Here is a 20,000-nt window from a genome sequence, read left to right on the forward strand (position 1 = left end):
AACAACAGGAAGTCTTTGATGTTTCTGTAATAGTGTTTTAATCAGGGCTCAGATTTTTCATCACCACTAAATGTTTTTTCGTTAATCAACTTTTAATAAAGCATTAGCGTGGCGTTAATGTAAAATTACTCTACGCTGTAATTGCTTTCCCTTCTGCTGCTGCTGTTTGGGGTCATGTGCTCTCGCATGCAGGCGTATTTTTGTACCAAATCAGTCAAAAAGACGCATTTTCTATCAGAAGTTATGAATTCAAAACAGGCTTTCGTTATATTTTAACCCCACTTGCAGGGCATGGTGGCGCACATTGATTCTCTGCAGCACAGACTCAATTATAAAGGCTGCAGGGAGCAGCAGATCTGATTTACACAACAGGTCGGACTCTTTTACAGCCAGGCTGTGAGAGTAATAGGAGTGCCGAGAAAACCCCCAGCGGCAAGGTCTCTGAGCACTGAACGCGCAGAAGCTTCGGCCAAATGAATTTATGGCCGCAGAACTCATTAGTTGCGCAGTAAAAGTTTTACGATTCTTTCCACGCAACAGCAATGAGGCCCTTGAAATTAATCGAAGACTAATGGAAGACACGGTGGTTTAGTAAAAGCCTTGAGAGTTGCGCGTACCTGATGCCCACATCCAAGGGTACATCCGGTGCTGCTTGTCCGGCGGAGAGGAGAGGGGTCCCGGCCCCGGGTGACAGCAGCTGTCGCTGAAGTGGCAGGCCTGGTCGAAAGGGCTGCAGCGGTGTGTGTGTGTGTCCTGTCCTGGACCGTAGCCCGGGGTGAACACAGGGCGGCTCTGGAGCGCATTGCTGAGGCTGTAAACTCCGGTTAGAGATGGCGCAAACGTGATGGCTGTAGCGGCAGTCCGAGCGGAGCCGAGCCCCTGCCCATTGGGTCCAATAGCGCTGCAAGCAGAAGCGTGCTCCGAGTTCGGGAACAGAGAAGTTCCCGCTGCGGGATTGCACAGAAGACTGTCCACATAATAAGAACTCATATTTTCTCTCCCTGATTTGTTGGCCCAGAATCCTCAGTGTCGTTTTTACGAGGTAGCGTGATATATGACAGCAATACACCCCAGATTTACACCAAACCCCATTTTTACTCCGGACCAAAGAACCCAGTCACGTGACTCCGGCCTGCTCGCTTTCCACCAATTGGCGTGGAGCACCGAGCTGCTTCATCAGAACTCAAGCCTGCAGGATGACATTAACACAACGTAAACACACACACACACAAACAAACACACACACACACACACACACACACACACACACACACACACACACGTCGCTTCAATGTTAATATATTTAACTGATCAACAGAAACAGAAAGCAGATTTTAAAGGGAGCTAATTAGTTAGCTAGTTTTCAAAACTGCTGTAAATAACGGTGATCAACTTTTTTCTGAACATCAAAACAAATGTTTCCCTTTGAACGTTATTTATTTATTTATTTGTCTATGTATTTATTTATTTATTTAACTAAACTTGTCAAAAGTTTAAATATGGTTATTTCAAATAATATATTTATTCATCATCTTATTTTAAATTGAAAAATTATCCAAAATACTTTGTTATAAATGAGAAAATGTGTTTACTAAAACAGTAGAAAAATGGTAAATGGCTTGTTTTACTACTACTTCTGGAAATAACAATGATAATAATAATAATAATAATAATAATAATAATAATAATAATAATAATAATAATAATAATAATAACAATAATAATAACGTTACTGAAAAAGAAAGACATTATTTTAGCAGATTATTATGATAATACAAATAAAAATATAATGATAATTTTAGTAACAATAACATTTGTGAAAAGAAAGACGTTATTTTAAATAATTATACAAATAAAAATTAAAAACCAAAAAATTTAATTATTTTTCTTCTTTTAGTATTGTTGTTTTTTAGTAAAAGTAATAGTGAATTTACTTTACCATTATTTTAATCATTTACAAATTAAAAATTAGCATGAATATTTAGGCTGTTTATGCTCATAAGTCAAATCCAGAATAAGGCACCTACACCTTTTAAATGATGTAAGCTACATTTACAAAACAGACAAAGTGTTGATTTTCTGATGCTGACCTCAGAGTTGCTATTAAACAAATTACTTTCACAAAAGAAAGCTAAAAAAGTGCATCGCGGCTAAATAGGGAAAGTTTGTTGGGGGTAATTGGGACCGTTGTAAACAAATGAGCAAACGTCAATGCGCATACGCAGCATTCCTCCTGCAGCTGGCTGGCTGAGTCTGCCCTGTGGGGCTGCGCGGTGGAGAAAGTCTCTGTGGTGAGAAACTGTAAAAAATGTGTGAAATTATTGTGGCTGACTCTTAAAAATGTTACTAAGGGCTGTTCCTCCCGGTGCGCAGCTTTATTAGGCATGATGGGTACAGGAGGGATGTGGTGGAAAAGTGTCGCCACCCCCTGGTGACTCTTGGGCATTGCAGAATGGGGAGGTAGCGCTGAAACACAGATACATTCATACTTTTATTTTCTCAGGCGTATAAACAAGAAATAACAACTAGCTGTGATTCAAAACGTCCATTTGTTGCATATTTGGAAAAAAATACTCGTGCGTATTTGGATCATTAGAAATTATATTGCTGCATAGGACTTTATGGCTCCTTTTCCTTTAGGACCCGGCCTCAGTAAAAGGAGCAGAGGGCGGAAGGTTCCCAGGTGAAACACAAAGGGTTGAGTGGAATGACCGTGAGTCCAGCGCGGTCCCGTCAGAGAGGAATCCAATAAAGCTGATCATTTCCGCTCGGCCCTTTGTCCAGATCCCAGTCGCACAGAAAGAGCAGAAGAACAAATGGGTGTCATTCTGAAAGTGGCCTAATTGTGTCTGGACGGCCATAAAGCCATTAAAAGTGGAATGCCAGACAGTATAGGAGAGGAGGCGTTTTATGGCACTGTCTCTGGCCGAGTCTTTGATGTTTGGGTCCATCTGTGTCCTCTAACGCGTCACAACAGCAGCTCCAGTTGGACCGGACTCATCCGAACAATATGACAGCTAAAGTCGCTGCAGAGGTTGCTGATCGCAGGTCAACGTTTGATGGATCAGGGCGCAGACCCGTGATTTGCTGCTCTTTGCGTTTTAGTCTGTTGGAGTCACGTATTTTTCTTTTCCTCTGACGTGCAGAGACTTGAGCCAATATAGCCCTTAAACCCAAACCGCTTCAAAAGCCAGCAAGTTGGCATCAGGCGGAGTTAGAAACTATATCCTTGCCTTTTCTCTCTTCTAATCAGAACCGCTCTCTTGCTGCAGCTCAACGAACAAATGCAATATTTTGAGCTTCAGCTGTCGTTCCTTTTTTCTGTATGTGGTGTCCTCGCGCCTCGGAGCGCTTTGCACCCCATAAAAGGTTATAGCAGTAATTGTCTTTTATGGCGGTATACAGCTAACAACATCCTCTGCCAACTTTGTTCCCAACACACACACACACACACACACACACACACACACACACACACACACACACACACACACACACACACACACGCATGTCCCAAATCACCATTAATAATAAAATAAGTGTTGTTTAAAAACTAAATCTATGAAGTAAAAAACAAGAAGCAGTTTGGATGAAATCAACAATCTCAGATATAATTTGTTTTATTTAATAAATAGTACAAATTACATTAATGAACCAAATGTCAGACGGCCAGCGGGCCGCGAGGTATTCACTGAGAAGCCTACAGTGTTTCATTTCCTCCCTGGTAAACATGATGTCCCTAAAGTCACTTCCTGAAATTCCGCCAGACGTGTTAGCGACGCAGGCCAGCCCAACCCGGTCACACACTGTAGGTATAGTTGAAATAGGTAGTCAATCAGAGTAGAGCGGTGCTTGGACAGATCTTCTTCTAATTGCGACCTGCTGTCGTTATTTGTTTTTTCCTCTCTACGCTTCTAACGTTAGTATCAAACCCACGGTCACATTCAGTCATTTTCCTAGCAGATATGAAAAAAACTATTAAATTATTACATTTTGATAAACTATACTGACTCTGGTAGACAACAGATTTATAGTTACAAATAAAACAAAAACACACACAGCTAGAAACATCCAAAACGAGCACGGAGACAACTAATCTAAACGAGGTATTAACAGGGGGGAATTAAAGTCGGAGTTCCGATGGGCGCTGACAGAATTGTGCAATATTAAACTAAAGCCCAACATGCTTGCTTTGTTTATTTATTCATCCAGACGGATTCTCCTCTAGCTGTTATACAATAAGACGACGGGGTTTAAAAATAAGGTCCAGCAGAGCTTCTTCTCGCTTTTATTATTATTATTATTTTCTTTTCGTATAAAGAAATCCATCTCAGCATATAAATACCGCTCCTGCGTGCTACGGTTATTCGTCCTTCGGTGCTCCGTCCTTATTAAACTTCTTCATCTTCATCCGCCGGTTCTGGAACCAGATCTTAACCTGTCTCTCGGTGAGGTTCAGCAGCCTCGCCACCTCGTACCTCCGGTCCCTGGTCAGGTAGGTGTTAAAGAGGAACTCCTTCTCCAGCTCCAGGATCTGGTGCTTGGTGTACGGGCAGCGCTTCTTCCTCGTGGCGCTCGCGTGGAGCCAGTTGGACACCGGGTTATCTGGAAAGAAGGGTGCGAATTTTATTTGTTTTCTTATTCAAACGTGGCGATTGTATTATTAAAAATGGAATTTGGTCGAAGAACGTGGCGCAGCCGCCTCGTTTCTCATGGCGTTGACTTCAAAAAGCTGATGTGCAACCTGAGCATGGTCATTAACAGCCTCCATAAGGAAATGGCACGTTCAGAATGGCTTCTGACGCGCACCCGCGTCCCCGCAGCTTTATAAATAGTTCAAACATTAAAGACATGCTGGAGACTTACTTGGGTCCAGGCCCGGTTTCTCCTCTGCTTCTCCGCTTATGTCCCCTCCCTGGACGGACAGCTCGTCCTTCTCCCCGGGTGATGGTGTCGCCACGGTGCCGTTGGCGTAATCGGAGAGGAGCAGCGCCGTGTGCGACCCTGGCTCGCCTCGCGCCCCCAAAGCCTCCGGCTTGATCCCGTAGTGATGGTGGCTCGTCGGTAATCCGGTCATCGGGAGAGAACCGGACATCGGTTCCAGGAGCCAGGACTGATAGCGGCCGTCTGTGTCTGCGCCCATCGGGCCTTGAGGATGCCCGTAGTGGTGGTGGTACACGGAGGAAACGCTGCCTGGGAACTGAGCCGGTACATGGTTCCATGTCGGTCCGAACACGGTGGGTTTGGACGGGAAGGTGCAAGTCCCGAGCTCGCTGTGGTCTCCGATGGAGGCGGGCTGTCTGATGTGCTGGATACCGGAACCAGAGGGGTACCGCGGGATGGAGACCTCCTCGCTCTCGGGCAGAATGAGGGAATCGACGTAGTAGCTAGTCAATGTTCCGGACGTCGACATGGCAGAAAAATGGCACTTTCACATGTACGCAGTCATACAGCAGATACATGCAAAAGGGCAAAACACAAACACACACATACACACACCTCTGACACACACACACGCGCGCGCGCGCACTAAAGAGCCTCGCAAAATAACAATGTGGAGAAATCAAGTAGCAACTTGGCCCCACGGAGAACTACAGTGGGAAAGTAATGGGGAGACACGCCGCCACGCCATTGGACAGCGGAGTCACGTGATCATAAGGCTGAACAATAAAAGATAAATCAATCCCTGCAGTCATTAAATACTCACCCGTTCTGCTGTAACAACCCGGATTTTTACCAACGATCGGGATTTGGTCAGAAATGTAAAAACAGGGAAAATAAACACGAACGACACAGAAAATAAATAAAAATAAATAAATGCTGATGAAGGTGACGCTGCTCTCAGCAGCGCCGTCCTCAGACATACTACATGTATTTGGAGGATTATTTTTACGGGATGGTTTATTGGACACGTAAGCAGCTCCTCTGCTGCCAATACAGCAAACTCAGTGAAGGAAGCTGCGATCATTAATAAAACACAAAAAGGCTGAATTCAGCTCAGGTTCTGTTGTTTTAGACACACTCAGATCATTTCAACATCGTTCAGAAGCAGGTGAGTTTTCAGACGAAACGAGTAAAACCCGTCAACTAATAACGTTTAAATATTTTATTCTCGTTTAGCTCCCAGGATTTTCTTCTTAAATGTTGTAAATAAAAACCTGAAATGGCCTCTCTGATACATCCCCGCATACAGACTAACACATGCTTTATTATTAATGTTTGTGTGTCCACTTTACAACATTAACACACTTTATTTAAACGTTTTCTTATTTAAAAAGAGGATCTAGAACCCGTTAGATATTATTTTAAGAACAAAGCATTATTTATTTTAAAATCTGAAACACACTGAGCCGTGCGGAAACAAAGCGTATTCTAACATTTTGGATAAATTACCAGAAATGCGCTCAAGACTCGGACTTCGTTTCAGATATTTTAACAAATAATAAGTGATTTATTCATCAGCTTTGCTAAATGTGTGTTTGAGTTTTTAGAGTTTATCTGGAGAAGTCAAAATATTAAAAAACAAAAACAAATCCACAATATAGTTTCATTTTAAAGCAATGTGCTTGTTCATAAAAGTAAATAATAAAATACAGAGAGTTAATCTGTTTATCTTTTGCACCACGTTATCGCGGATATGCTGCTTCATCGCGGCCATTAACGAGTGCGTTAGTACCTGCAGCTGCCTGGGCTTTGGCGTAATTTTACACACAAACGGCGCTAAAAATAATCTTTAAATGGTGTTTAGTTCCCATGTTTTAAATGGAGGTGGTGCGGAGAGTTTGCAGGGACTGAACTGTTTGTCCATTTTTGTTTTTAATAGTATTTTATTTTATAAAACGCTGTTTTGATGATGATTATGACGGGAAACATCGACGCGCTGGAAAACTGGACAATATTTGAAAATACATACGTGATTAGGATGTTACGCAGCTGTTATATAATTCCTTATCCACGGGATTACATTAGTATGTAGTAAGCGCGAATTTCCTAGAAAGGGTTTAGCCAACTTGTTATTTAAAAACTGAAAATTTAAAAAGATTATGTGTGTAGGGTACGTGTGCAGTTTGGCGTTTCTTAACTGACTTCGGTGGTTTTTGTTGCGCCAACCTTGAGTTTTTTATTTCATTTATGTGGTTTATTTATTGCTCGCAAATAAAAGAGAAGCTGGCCAACACCCCTACAAGGCCACAGAGAATCCCAGACGCACAGATTATCTGAATTCTGCTGTTGCGATTAAAATCGCACGTAGAGTCAGAGAAAATCGCACAATTACGCACAGTCCCGCTGTCCATTTGCACAGTTTAATACCAGAAGATGCGTTCAGGATAGGGGCGGCTGTGCGCCTTTTTGTGCACTAAAATCCAGAATAGACAAACAAGAATAGACAAACACTTTTGCAGCAGGAACAGACGCCACTCTGCCAACAGCTCTCAGGCTGTAAACCTAAATCAGGGTGTTTTCTTCACCCTGCAGTTTACCGCAGGGGCTATTCACTTCTCTTTGCTTCTGCAGATAACAGCCTGTCTGGCGGATCTAAATATCGCCATAAAGCCCTTCCCTTTGTGAGAGCCACCATTGCGCAGTGGAAGCATCCGGTCTTATTGCCGACGGAGGTCGCTGTTGCCCCATTCACCTTCCCCTTCCCCTCCACTGCAGTGGTCGTAACCGAGGCCTTGTCTGGCGTCTCTGCGTCACTCACTACTACTCACTAGAAAAAATAGGAGAAGAAAAACACTCCCAGCTTTTAGTCACAAGTCCACGACGCACACTGCAGCTGAGCTCTGACCAGCAGACAAATGCATCATCTTAAGCAGCACAACAAAAACAAAGCAGGAGGAATCTGAGAAAACACCGCGGGCCACCCCCACCCCCTCCCTGGTTTATGACATCCAGAGGCTTGCTTTTCCAAACACCGATTTTTCTATCCTCCCCATGATATCTGAGCTGCAGGCGGTTCCGGTTCGCTCTCGGTGTTTGGGACTGGGGCGATCCAGACAGTTTCCTGTTGTAGAGTCAGAAAAGCACCCCAACAACATGAAACTACCTAAACCACTTCACAGTCATCCGGGCCTCGGCAGCAACACGACCCGACACATCAGAACGAGCCGTGGCGCTCGTGCACGTGTCCAGATCCTCTTTTTAAACGAAGATCAAAACAACGAGAACAAAGACGCAGAAAAATCAAAAATCACAGCAGACTCACCCGGATGCTCGGTGGCTTTTCCAGATTTTGGAGCAGAATTTATCCACGTGTGTGTGTGTGTGTGTGTGTGTGTGTGTGTGTGTGTGTGTGTGTGTGTGTGTGTGTGTGTGTGTGTGTGTGTGTGTGTGTGTGTGTGTGTGTGTGTGTGTGTGTATGGCTGTGAGCCGGGCCTCCTCTCCGTCCGAAAGGCTCACTCACGACTGACGCTGCTCTTCGAGGAGAGGGAGAAAGCTTCTATAGCAGCCAGTCATAAAACTCTACAATAGCCGGCTGGGCATGCAGCAGCGCGGCTTACAGCCTAATATCTTAATTATTTCCGACCCTCCACTAGCGTTCACCTCCGTTCTTTAGCAGCTGCAGACAAAACACACAAGTGAACCTCTGATGTGCATGAGCCCAGAGTATCATTGTGTTTAATTCCTTTAAAATAAAAAGTCTCTGGTGGCTACGCTCGGACAAAAATCCATGTGTGGTTCAGAAATACTCATCAGATGATAATTTATTAGACATGACACAAAAACACATATATACATTAAAATCGTCCTTCACGCGTCCTGGCTGAGGCTACAGCTTACATGATAACATGATGGAGCACATCTGGTCAGCGTAGGAAATCTTTACATCATGCAGAAAAAAATTATATCAAATCAGCCACTTTACAGTGTGTGTGTGTGTGTGTGTGTGTGTGTGTGTGTGTGTGTGTGTGTGTGTGTGTGTGTGTGTGTGTGTGTGTGTGACTTCAATATGATTTTCTAGACACGCGCTCACGTGGAGCGTGTCTAGAGACAAAAGAAGGTCACGTCTCAGTGAAATGAAAGGAGACTGATAAAGAGGTGGAAAGTTTTCCTCTTGCTGCTTTTATTCGACCACTTTCTCGCGCGTCACGAGAAGCCATAGTTGGACGTGAGCTCCCGGATCCGGTTCTCCCGGGTCATTTTCTTCAGTTTCATCCTCCGGTTCTGGAACCAGATTTTAACCTGTCTGTCCGTTAGGTGGACGCTTTTGCTGATCTCTAGGCGGCGCTCTCGGGTCAGGTACATGTTAAAGAGGAACTCCTTCTCCAGCTCCAGAGTCTGGTGTTTGGTGTACGGGCAGCGCTTCTTTCGGCCGCTCTTTGCAGTCAGCCAGTTGGCCGTGTTTTCACTTTTTGCGTCCCCTGAAAGCAACATGACATCCATGGTGAATGCAACAGGTAGCAAATATTTGGAATAAGCAGCAAATCAATATACGAGCATCCGTATTTGTTAGGTTCAAATTGTTAAATTGCGTGAAAATGATGGGCGCTGGGAATTTTACTGCAAACGTAATTCAAAGGATTGGGTTAGGGTTGGCACACAAGCTCAGGCACTCGCTGTGGTGGCACTTTTGCCAATTTTGAATATATATATATATATTAATGTGTGTGTATATATATATATATATATATATATATATATATATATATATATATATATATATATATATATATATATATATATATATATATATATATATATATATATTACCTGCCATTTTTTATAGCTGAAAGTTTTATTCTATTTTTTTATTATATTTTATTCTATTTTTAATCTTATTATTCATGTTATATGTAGCACAGTAGTACCGAAGCAAGTTCCTAGCTTGTGAATTGTTTGTTCACTGACAATGGCAACAAACCAGATTCTGATTCTTCTGATGTCTATAACTAATACCACATCTGACAGAACTGTATTGTATTAGAATCACTGGTGAAGTAAGGTTGCTACGTATTCACACACTGAGGCCCTTACGCAGCATTTACGCAGCGTTCAATAAATGAGGTTGTAATTTTCTGAAAGTTTAGAGATTAATTCATGATTTATTCTTATTTGTTTAATGATCACAATAAATCAGATTCCTGGTTCTATGAACTATAACCTGTGAGACTTGTTAGAAAATGAAAACTTTGCTGTGGTGCATCATAGGACATGCAGATGCAATGCTACAGACATGTGTCCTGACTTGTCACCTGTAAAACCTGACAGGTGCCAGTAAAACACCTCGCTCTACCTTGTTTACTGCCAAAAACAAGTCTGACCACACCTGGCCGGTTACCTTTATTGGTCTTTTCTCCTCGTTCCTTCTCATTTTCTTCTGTTTCTCCCGCCGAGGAAGGTTCTCCATCCGAGGAGTCACGCGCCTCCTCGGTGCCCGACGTGGCGTGAGGATGCTGCAAGTCTGCGTTTCCAGAGGACTCGTGCTCCACTGTGTCCCTTCCTTCCGGCGCCGCGGCGGCTGTAGCAGAAGCTGAGGTTGGTGGCGTGTGGAAGCGAGCAGGATCCTTGGGGTGGAGGCCAAAATGGGAATGGGCATGGGAAGGGTTCGACTGGGGGCCGTTGGTGTTGTAAAGTTTATGAGAATGTGCGTGCGTCTGAGACAAGCGGAAGTAGCCCGGCACTGGCACTGAACCCCCACCGCCTCCACTGCCGCCGCCATCTGTAACTGAGCAAGAACTGGAGCCGAGTCCGGCTGAGGTCAATCTGGAATAGGTGAGGTCTTCGGCGGTGGAGGCTTTGGGGCACTTGGACTGTTCGTACAAGCAGTAGGTGCTCTCTTCCTTGATGTTCTGTGGGAAGGCGCAGGGAGTGACCTGGGCACCCACTGGTTGCTCTTGGTCCATCCGACATGACCTCTGCGCGTCCATCCACATCTCCATGCTGGACATGTACGCGCCTGAGGCGGCCACCATGTTCTGGTGGGCCACCTCGCTCCGCTTAGCCATGCCTGGGAAGTATCCATAGTTGTGTAGTCCGTAAGGCACTTCTGCTGCGGTGCTGTGAGGCACACATACCGCGCTCCCGGTGTAGTGACCTCCGCCGCCCTCGCTGCGACCGCTGATCAGAGAATCCACTAAAAAGGCGTTTCCTGACGGGCTGTCCGAACATGACATTATTGTGGTGTATTTTGGCGAAGGCAGAAGGTAGCCCTTTCTGGCTGACATTTCTTGTGCAAAACATGCTGGATATGATTAGAGGCAGCCCCTCTCTACCGAGCTGACTGTAAAACCAATGGAAACGCTGGAAGACGCGCAGGCTCCGCCCACTCCGAGCCTACGTAGCAGACCAAACAGCATTCATCATGGAGTTCAGGCAGAGAAAGAAGACAGCAGGGCAATCACCTCGCCTTAATGCACCACCCTGATCACCAGACCGAAGTCCAGCTCCGACCACAGCTGTAAAAATCCCCCTGACTCTGGAAAGACGTGACTGGTGGAAACATTTTAGAAATGAGTTTGAGAAACATTTGGGCCCGCGGGCTAGTCAGATCCGACTACAAATCACAGACCGGAGCAAATGTTCTAATCTGTAAAATCTCCAAAGCCTCCAAACCATCTGAAGCCTAAATTATCAGCAACAACCAGAGCACACGGTGAGAGCGCTGTGTGCGTAAAGCTATAAAATCAAGTTTAAAGCTGCTGCAACCCACCAACAAACACACCAAATAACAAAGCGCTTGGAGTGTGTGTTGCTGCACTCTTAAGTGTGTGTGAAACATGTGTGTGAAACCACCTCTGACACAATATAGGGCTAAAAAGCAGTTTTATATGATGCATCTCTGCCCCTGAACGCATTTGAAATTCTTCATCACAAAACAAAACAAGAAAAATCTGTTTGTCCTGCCATACACTAAATGTCTTTTTAAGAAAAACACACAAATAAATGGAAAAAATTAAGCGCTAAACAAAAATAAATACACTGTTGTTATTTATTTTGGCTACACTTTGAAATAACAGTTTTAAAATATGGTTTAATTTTAATATTACTATTTAAATTTCAGAATTATTTGTATTTTAATTAAATATTTTTATTTATTAGGAAAATTAAAAACGTTCAACATTTTTAGTTTTCACTTTTTGTTCATAAAATCAAACAAATATGAATAAAAATAAATAAAACATTCTGTTTGTTCTGGATTCAGGATAACAACAGATTATAATTCCAGAGATGTAATAGATTTGACAACTTTGCAAAAATGAATGCGGAAAAGTATTTTGAGTTGAATAAGATTTTTATTTAATTTATTTTCGTACATCTGTGCTTCAGGGAGATTGCCCGGTGCAGCAATTACGCACAGGTCCTCCTGTCAGAGCGACCTAAAACTCCGTCTCGTGCTGGACCATTAGACTCCGTAAAAATCTAAAATATTTTTCAGATTAAAGTTATCTTGCTTTAGAGTTTTTACATCAACAGACCAGCTGACGCGCCTCAGGAAAACCCGCGTAAAGCCTGTAAAATGCTGACTTGGAGCCGTTTTTCGACGCGCACATTTCTGCTGCTCAGGAAGCAAATCTGTACTTTTTGTAAATCGAAAGTGAAACTTTTATTTAATCTTAAATTGCATTTTATGGATGATAATCTGTTGGGGACAAACAGGCGCGGTGTTTGTTCTCCTCGAACTTCCTACGAGAGATCCAGACAAAGGGATTATTCAGTTTCCTGTTTCTTTCTTGGACATTTGATCCAGAGAAGAAACCAAACCAATCGATTAATAACGGACACGCGTTTGTTTTTGGCCCGTGAGCCTGACGGTGCTGAAGGAGCAAGAGGAGGTGGGGGGCTGCTATCGATATCTTTGTGTTACAGTTATTAATTGTAGCTATTAAATCTTCATTTCCACAGCTGCCGAGCTATTATATCCTGGAAACACTTTGCTCTGACCACTGGCTTTGATCAGGCCCATATAATCGTGGCCGAGGAGGCCGTTTGACTCGGATCATGTTCGTCCTGAGTGCTGTTATGAACAATAATGCAGCGTTTTATTACATCCAGCGGAAGCATTTATTTTTCACGAGAGACAAAGGAGGAGAGGGTCCAGACCCAGGCGCTCTGCTCTTAAACTGACACCGAGCAGCCAAAGTTCACGAAGGAAACGAATCGCAGCCTGATTTCTGATAATTGAGAGCTTTGGCGCACACTCTCATTAAGGTGGAAGGAGAAGGAGCACGTGCTGTTACTGAGGAAACCAACACACCCCTCTATCGCTGAGTGTAATCTAAAACAGTCGCTGTAACCTTCCAGGTACGACCTGGTTCTGCTAAACAATTAAAAACGTCCAGCTCAGCAAAATGAAAAGCACGTGCGCAGCATGAAGCCTTGGCACACCCGCGTGACCTTATTGGGGCTCTAGGAAAAGGTTTCCCTTCAGATCCTAACTTAGAATCATCCCAACAGCAGGAGAGCGGAGCATATCAGCTAGTTATTGATTCTGCAGCAAACTAAAACCTGTTTTATGTTTTCTAAGCAGCCATTACCTGCTTTACTCAAAGGATCCAAGGCCGTGACTTTGGTCTCAATAGCGCCACCCGGTGGCAGGAGCGTGCAGGCCTCACCAACCAATCCGAGCAGGATGAACCGTCACGAGGAGCCCAGAGTCTCTGAAATGAAGCGACTGCGTCCATCGAGCAGAATGCGCCCCTAATCCGTTGCCTCCTTGGAAACACAGTTAATAACCTTGGGTCTCAGACGGTTTATTGCACCGCACTCCAATTGTACAAATGCTCCAGACTCTCAGACAGCTTTTATGGCCACGTTGCTCTGGCAACGGGGAGGATGTCCCTATAATTAGGGACGGAATTCCTGCGCGCAGTAAAGGATGCGCAAGGCAAGGCCGGACTATGGTGGAGAGAGGCAACCATAAACTTCAGCCTCTCTCCCAGCGTTTATGGCCCTTTTGACTGTCATATATGAACGCCAATGCGCTGCGGCCAGCCCTCGTAAACACTGTGATAACAACAGCAAATATGGCGACCCTCGCCAAAGGAGGCTGCTGTTGAACGAGCATCTCCAACGCACGAGGAAAATCACCCAGAGACTGGTGCAAGGTGATGATTTTGGTGGATATCGCTGGCTCTAGAAGTCACATTAGTTTGGTTAATCTCTCCTTAGAAATAAAAACGAGCAATAGAAAAACACCCACACAAAACCGAAAATACGCATTTTCCACTTTTCCGCATCTGTTTGGCTTCTTTTAATCTGCTTTCAAGTTTTCATTTTACCAAATCTGCGTGAAAAATAACATTTACTGACATTTAAAGTTGTATTTACAAAAAACAGTAAACATGTAATCTGTATAAATGCGTTATCCGTATGCATCATTTCATGTAATTATCTAACAAGTATTGAATCATTTTCATACTCGTGTGTGTGTGTGTGTGTGTGTGTGTGTGTGTGTGTGTGTGTGTGTGTGTGTGTGTGTGTGTGTGTGTGTGTGTGTGTGTGTGTGTGTGTGTGTGTGTGTGTGTGTGTGTGTGTGTGTGTGTGTGTGAGACAGTGTTTTGATGCAAATGTGCGGTTAATGTGCTGCTCCTGCGTAAAACGGCTCCAGTGCCCATAGCTTATCTGATCTGGCGGACACAAAAGTCAGCTTTAAAATCAGATGTGTGAATAAAATGCAAAAAAAATAAGATTTAAAAGTAATCCAGACCTTAAGAAGTTATTTTCCAGAATTGTTTAATTTGTTTTTATTTGGAAATATAGTAGAATACACAATAGCTCTGAGCGAACCACACTGTTGATTCAGTGCGATGACCCTAACCAGCTTTTGTCCTAAAAATAATTGCATTTAATTTAATTTAATTTAATTTATTTTAAAACTGAAATCCATTAAAACATGTTTAGCGGACTAAAGAGGCCCGCTGAAAATTGACGCAGCACCTGTTTGAATAAACCTCCACGCAACTGCGCACGGATCACGTGGACAAGCGTCTCTCTGGTGTGCGCAAGCACTGCTTGTCTGTTAAACAAAAATAGAATGAAATATTAATAATAAGCCCTCTTTAAGAGTATGGAACGTCAGAAGGGACAAAAACTGGCGGCAGGTCAACTATACTCACTGCTGAGTGGTGGACAGCTGTGGCGTTTTAAATGAGAGTAAACGAGTGGCTACAAAATAAATAAAGCACAAAAACACAAACATTCTTCTCATCTGCTTGGTTTCAATATTTGGTCACAATATGTTCGATCAGTCGTCAGGTGTTCAGCTTCTGCTCAAACCCAACCCGGTTCTGATTCCAGCCACAGACAGGAACTAACTTTTGATTACAAAATACTGGGTCAGTCAATTACTGGCTGATTTTTTTATATTTTCAAAGAAAACAAACACGTGAGCCTTTGAAAATCTTGGGCAGCGCAGAAGAAATTGTTGAACATTTTCCCCATAATCGAATAAAGGGACGTCTCCGGCTCAAGGCATTTCATATCAACGGTTTCTTGTGTCCTCGAACTTGAAATTAACCATTGAGCAGTTGCTATTGCTGCTGTCGCGGCCATTGTGGAACACGGAGTCCACTCGGAGAGCCAGAGAGTCTGTAAACGAAGCCAGCCCCTCAGCAGGGGGGACCACCGGAGCTGCTCTCACTCCTAAAGCAGAGGGTTGGACGTGTAGTACTGTAACCTGTCCCTGTTCAGTTTCTTCTCCTTCATGCGTCGGTTCTGGAACCAAATCTTTACTTGTCGGTCAGTGAGGTTGAGCATCCGAGACAGTTGCAGTCGTTTCTCCTTGTTTATGTACACGCTGAAAAAGAATTCCCTTTCCAGTTCTCTGATCTGATATTTGGAGTAAGGGCACCTCTTCTTGCGGATCCTCTGTCCACCTGTGAGGCAAAAAAAAAACGGGAAAAAGTTCAAATGCACTCAGCTTTCAAAATAAGCACTCACTTGAAGATTAACAGTCAAAAATAAATTAACTATACTGAAAGCTGTGCTTCTGTTTGCTTATTGGACAAAAAAGTTATACTTTGAAGTTGTATTTGTGCGTAATTATTGTTTGTAGACCTAAAACTGCGTAAAGCTACCAACAGGGCTCATACGTGTGCCACCCTCGTTCTGGGGCTCGTTAACGCACATGAAGTCTGGAAAAGGCGTCTTTAAACAGGAATAACGCAGAAATCCACATTCATCATAACAAAAGCACAAATATATCCAAATATATCACCGACCTGCTGCCTTTCACGGCCGATTTCTACTTCCAAGCACGTGATCCTGCAGTTTATAACAAAGTTTTGCTGGGAGTGGGGGGGTCTACAGGCCCTCTATAAACCTTACATGCTTATAAAACAGCATATAAAATTTTTAACAGCAGCGCGCGAGATTGCAAACTTTCTCTCATCATAGCAGCGCGCGGACTTACTGCTGCTGCTGAGTTTTTCCTCATTGTTGCCGGAAGACAACTCCGGGCTGCTCGTTTCATCCCGCTGCTCCTTCGTCTCCGTGTCCCGGCAGGACGGCGCGTGCTCCGGCTGCTTGCTCACCGTTTTGTCCCCTGAGAGCGCGGGATTCGCCGAAGCGTTTTCCGACGCGTTCCCGTACGCCGTCTCGTAGAACTGGTCGAAGGCTTGAGGCAGCACGCCGTTCCGGCCCACGTTCCCGTAGAAGCTGGAGGCGGCGGCGGCTCCCGCGCCTGCATGGTGGTGGTGGTGGTGGTGGTAGGCGGCGGCCGCAGCGGCTGGGCTGTTTTTCCCAAACATGTCCCCTACGACGGCGGTTTGCGCCGACAGACAGTCCCGATGCACCATGTCCTCCGCGCTGGGGTAACACTGGGCCAGATTCCCCCGGTGCGCCCACTTACCGGACGCTTCGATGCCCGCGTAGTCCCTGAACGTCACCTCTCTGACGGGCTGGACCTGCGGCAGGTTAGAGGAGTAGGAATATGTCATGGGGCGTGTGGACGGGGTCTGGGACAGAAACGACGGAAGACCGGAGAAATCAGCCCCCGCCGACACGTAGTAAGTGCAGCTGGGCAGATACATGTTGGAGCCGACAGGAACCCGCTCGTCAAAATCCATCATCGCTGCTCCGCCGCTCCTAGAAGGCGTTGTTGGGGTTGGATTCCTGCAGAGCCGCCCTGAACATGGCTCTGGAGCGCCGAGCCTCTTTCAAGCAGGTTCGCTAAGCAGACATTTAGACGTAAGCTGACGTGGAGAACCATCTCCATCCACTCCACGGAGGAGGAGGTCACGTGACCACGCGGCAGAAATTGACAGATTTTCAGACTCGCTGGGTGTGTGTGTGTGTGTGCGTGCGAGCGCGTGTGCGTGTGGGTGTGTATTCTTTGGACAGAGGAGTGTGGAGGAGTGGATAGACATAACTGCTGTGTGTCCTGAAGCCTGATATTGGTGTTTTATTATCGTGTCAGATTCTAATTAATATTCAGTCTGAAGCTAATGAGTCAGGGGGACAAAAGCCTGGTTGGAAGCAAAAACACCAGATTTATTTTACAGGTTTAGATCAAATTAGATCAAATGTGCGATTTAATCTGGCGCTTTAATCCATTCGTGCTTTTTCCGTTTTTCTCCTGGTATTTTTATGTGATCACAGGAAGTAATAATAAAAAGTGCTGCGCCCTAAGTCCCACTGAGAGTGGGCCAACAGGCGCTTGCTGTGGACATGACACAGACCTTTTTGTTGGATGAAGGAGACGAGCAGCTTGTTTCTAAAGGCTGCGCTCAGACTCTCAGTCATCATCGTTTGGTTATTTTACAACGTAGCATTTGGCTCTGCGAGCATTTGGCTATCAGGGTCATGTTCAAAGTAGCGGCTGCTGCTTCAGCAAGTAAAACCCTCGGAGGATTCAATGCCAACCAAAGGTTTCCATTGTTCCGTTCACCAAAGCAGACAGGTTGTTTTTAAATAAATAAACATGAAAACCATTGAGATTAAATATATGAAACCCTTCATGACCTCACGTTTTTATTTCATGACTAAACACAAATTAAACATTTCCTGTTAGAAATAAGACGAACCTAAATAACCAAAAGGTTATAGTGAAAAGCGCGCAAAACTAACTGATATATATTGTTTTCTGAATGACTTTTGCTTCATGAAACATGAAAATACATCAGATGGAAATAAAATCCTCCACGCTGTTGAGATTTAGCTCGAATTTAAAAACAATAATCTAAAGCCAAGAGCAGCTCCGTTAGTCGCAACATTCAAACCCCTTCTACTTTTACGCACGGCCTAATCGCAACATTTGCGTCAAAATCTAAAAACAAATAGCTGCTAATTTGTTGGGAAACAATTGCGAGAATCTAACAAAACCAGCTGCTGTGTGGATACATTGGTCAGTTTCAGCACTTCATTTAGAATTGCTGTGTTTGTCTTTAGCGTGAAACAGAACCAATGCATTAAACATGCGAAGAATTAACACACTTTGCGCACGGAGGTAAAACCCGGCCCCTGCACAGTTCTGGTGGTTTTATTTAAATAAATGCATCAATAAAATCCCACAATTTAAACCATGAACGTGATCAACTCCCCCATGAAATAATTTAGTTTATTCACAAATAAATCAGGATCGCTGGCAAAACGTTTGGTTTGGTAAACTCGCCACATTGCGCCTTCCCAGCGCTCTGCTGTGGGCCACCATGAACCCGGGAGGCTGCAACCTGACTCTAATGTGCTGTGAATGAGAGACCTGAGCTCGGATTAAGACCGCCGTGGCTGCTCTGGCCCCCACAGCCCGATGTGCAGTGGGTCTCGAGTGGGCACCTGGTGACACATGAAACACAACCTTGAAATATCACACACACTAATGCTGCGTGAGTGTATCAAACATGGGATAAAGAGGAAAAAGACCCAAGCAGCGTGTGATACGAACCTTTACTGCCCTTTTAGGTTTGATTCAGCTGCAGCGACACAAACGACTCGGGTGTTTCTGCAGTCTCACGCTCCGCCTCTCATACAAACTCTACGAGTCCTGCTGACGCTTTTAAGCTGTAATTGAGGCCAGGATGCCCGGGAAAGCCAAAGCCAGCTCTGCACAGACCTGCGTTTTATAGCTGCTATAGTGTTCTCCTTAACCCCCCAAAAGCCAGACAGACACCACAAAACGGGCCAAGTGGGATAGGAAGTCGCCACCTACGCGGACTCAGTCGAGAAGCTCAGAAATACCCAGTAACGCGTTTTCAGCTGAAAGGTAAGACCTTCTCTCCTCCAGCTTCACACATGCAGTTAGATGTAAACAGAGGAGGACAAGTTTCGGTCCTGTTTTATGACAAATGTGTTTTTTATTAAGTCGTTTGAGCAGATCCTCTGATCGGAGCTCTGGTTCTGGTTCTGGTTCTGCAGCAGACCTGCAGTCTGGCGCTGCGTTAAAAGCCCTCAAAGGCAACGCTTTGTCTGTACGGTCGACTTCAAGTTCGGGGGAGGAAGAGGGGCTTTTCACAGGAGAGCAAAGGGCCCTCTGTGCCCCGGATGGAGTTCTGCTATAATTACCTTTGCATCAGTCGGGCTGTAGTTTACAGGATTAGAGACAAGCAGGCATGCTAGAACCAACTTCAGGTTATTCATCTGGATTTACTTTTATATCTAAATATTTCAAAATAATTCTGATCCGTGCCAGATTTATAAAAAATGCAGCTTTTCGGAAATACAGCTAATTTCTTACCGTTTAACTGGCGGTCTGCTTGAGGTTATTGGTAATAAATAACCAAGACTAATCAGTTAATTGCTCACCAGGACAACTCAGTGTATTTACTTTGGCGCATTGCTTCTCACACTAAAGCCGCATTTTACGCATCAGACCTTCGACGCGTTTTAAACGTTTAAACACAAGTCTTTTGCGCCAAAAGACAGAGGTTTTGTCCATAATAGCTCGCCAGACAACAAGCAAACAGTCAAGTATGGAGGGAAGGGGAACTGGAAAGTACAGTTTAATGCCACGTCAGGTAGACCAGCTGTAAACGAGGCTAAAGGCGCATTGAGTCCGCTTGAAGACGCCTCCTGTAGCTTCAGCCTTTAGGAGGGATAAAGAGCGCGCAGCCTGACCAAAGCAGGGT

General features: G+C 44.5%; 4 protein-coding genes across 4 annotated transcripts in view; all 4 read right to left on the reverse strand.

The window, feature by feature from the left end:
- LOC107383366 (homeobox protein Hox-A7) overlaps positions 1-1,585 on the reverse strand; it is a 2,705-nt gene extending 1,120 nt beyond the window's left edge. Inside the window, exon 1 of the mRNA XM_015955932.3 lies at positions 618-1,585. Coding sequence (XP_015811418.3) covers positions 618-990 — 373 coding nt within the window. The 5' untranslated portion in view covers positions 991-1,585. The remainder of the gene's footprint in view (positions 1-617) is intronic.
- Positions 1,586-3,604: 2,019 nt separating this feature from the next.
- hoxa9a (homeobox A9a) lies at positions 3,605-8,153 on the reverse strand. Its single transcript, XM_015955937.3, has 2 exons — positions 4,867-8,153; positions 3,605-4,605 (listed from the first exon to the last, which is right to left on the reverse strand). The coding sequence occupies exons 1-2, from the start codon at positions 5,411-5,413 to the stop codon at positions 4,364-4,366; spliced, it is 789 nt and encodes a 262-aa protein (XP_015811423.3). The 5' UTR covers positions 5,414-8,153; the 3' UTR covers positions 3,605-4,363.
- A 534-nt stretch (positions 8,154-8,687) lies between these two features.
- On the reverse strand, positions 8,688-11,912 carry LOC107383370 (homeobox protein Hox-A10). Its single transcript, XM_015955934.3, has 2 exons — positions 10,280-11,912; positions 8,688-9,362 (listed from the first exon to the last, which is right to left on the reverse strand). The coding sequence occupies exons 1-2, from the start codon at positions 11,163-11,165 to the stop codon at positions 9,088-9,090; spliced, it is 1,161 nt and encodes a 386-aa protein (XP_015811420.1). The 5' UTR covers positions 11,166-11,912; the 3' UTR covers positions 8,688-9,087.
- Positions 11,913-14,656: 2,744 nt separating this feature from the next.
- On the reverse strand, positions 14,657-17,678 carry hoxa11a (homeobox A11a). The gene is made up of 2 exons (XM_015955936.3): positions 16,352-17,678; positions 14,657-15,815 (listed from the first exon to the last, which is right to left on the reverse strand). Exons 1-2 carry the CDS (start codon positions 17,007-17,009, stop codon positions 15,583-15,585), a joined length of 891 nt encoding a protein of 296 aa, XP_015811422.1. The 5' UTR covers positions 17,010-17,678; the 3' UTR covers positions 14,657-15,582.
- Between the last annotated feature and the right edge of the window lie 2,322 nt (positions 17,679-20,000).

The sequence above is a fragment of the Nothobranchius furzeri genome, chromosome 11, assembly GCF_043380555.1.
Source record: "Nothobranchius furzeri strain GRZ-AD chromosome 11, NfurGRZ-RIMD1, whole genome shotgun sequence".
In the NCBI taxonomy this organism is placed as follows: domain Eukaryota; kingdom Metazoa; phylum Chordata; class Actinopteri; order Cyprinodontiformes; family Nothobranchiidae; genus Nothobranchius; species Nothobranchius furzeri.

What these genes read in the sequence shown, in the direction of transcription:
- LOC107383370 (XM_015955934.3), bottom strand. Translation starts at nt 11,165, where the DNA reads ATGTCAGCCAGAAAGGGCTACCTTCTGCCTTCGCCAAAATACACCACA. An exon ending in AGGAGAAAAGACCAATAAAG is followed by an intron (nt 9,363 to 10,279) that starts GTAACCGGCCAG and finishes TGTTGCTTTCAG; the next exon opens with GGGACGCAAAAAGTGAAAAC.
- hoxa11a (XM_015955936.3), bottom strand. Translation starts at nt 17,009, where the DNA reads ATGATGGATTTTGACGAGCGGGTTCCTGTCGGCTCCAACATGTATCTG. An exon ending in GGAAAAACTCAGCAGCAGCA is followed by an intron (nt 15,816 to 16,351) that starts GTAAGTCCGCGC and finishes TTTGCCTCACAG; the next exon opens with GTGGACAGAGGATCCGCAAG.
- hoxa9a (XM_015955937.3), bottom strand. Translation starts at nt 5,413, where the DNA reads ATGTCGACGTCCGGAACATTGACTAGCTACTACGTCGATTCCCTCATT. An exon ending in GAAACCGGGCCTGGACCCAA is followed by an intron (nt 4,606 to 4,866) that starts GTAAGTCTCCAG and finishes CCTTCTTTCCAG; the next exon opens with ATAACCCGGTGTCCAACTGG.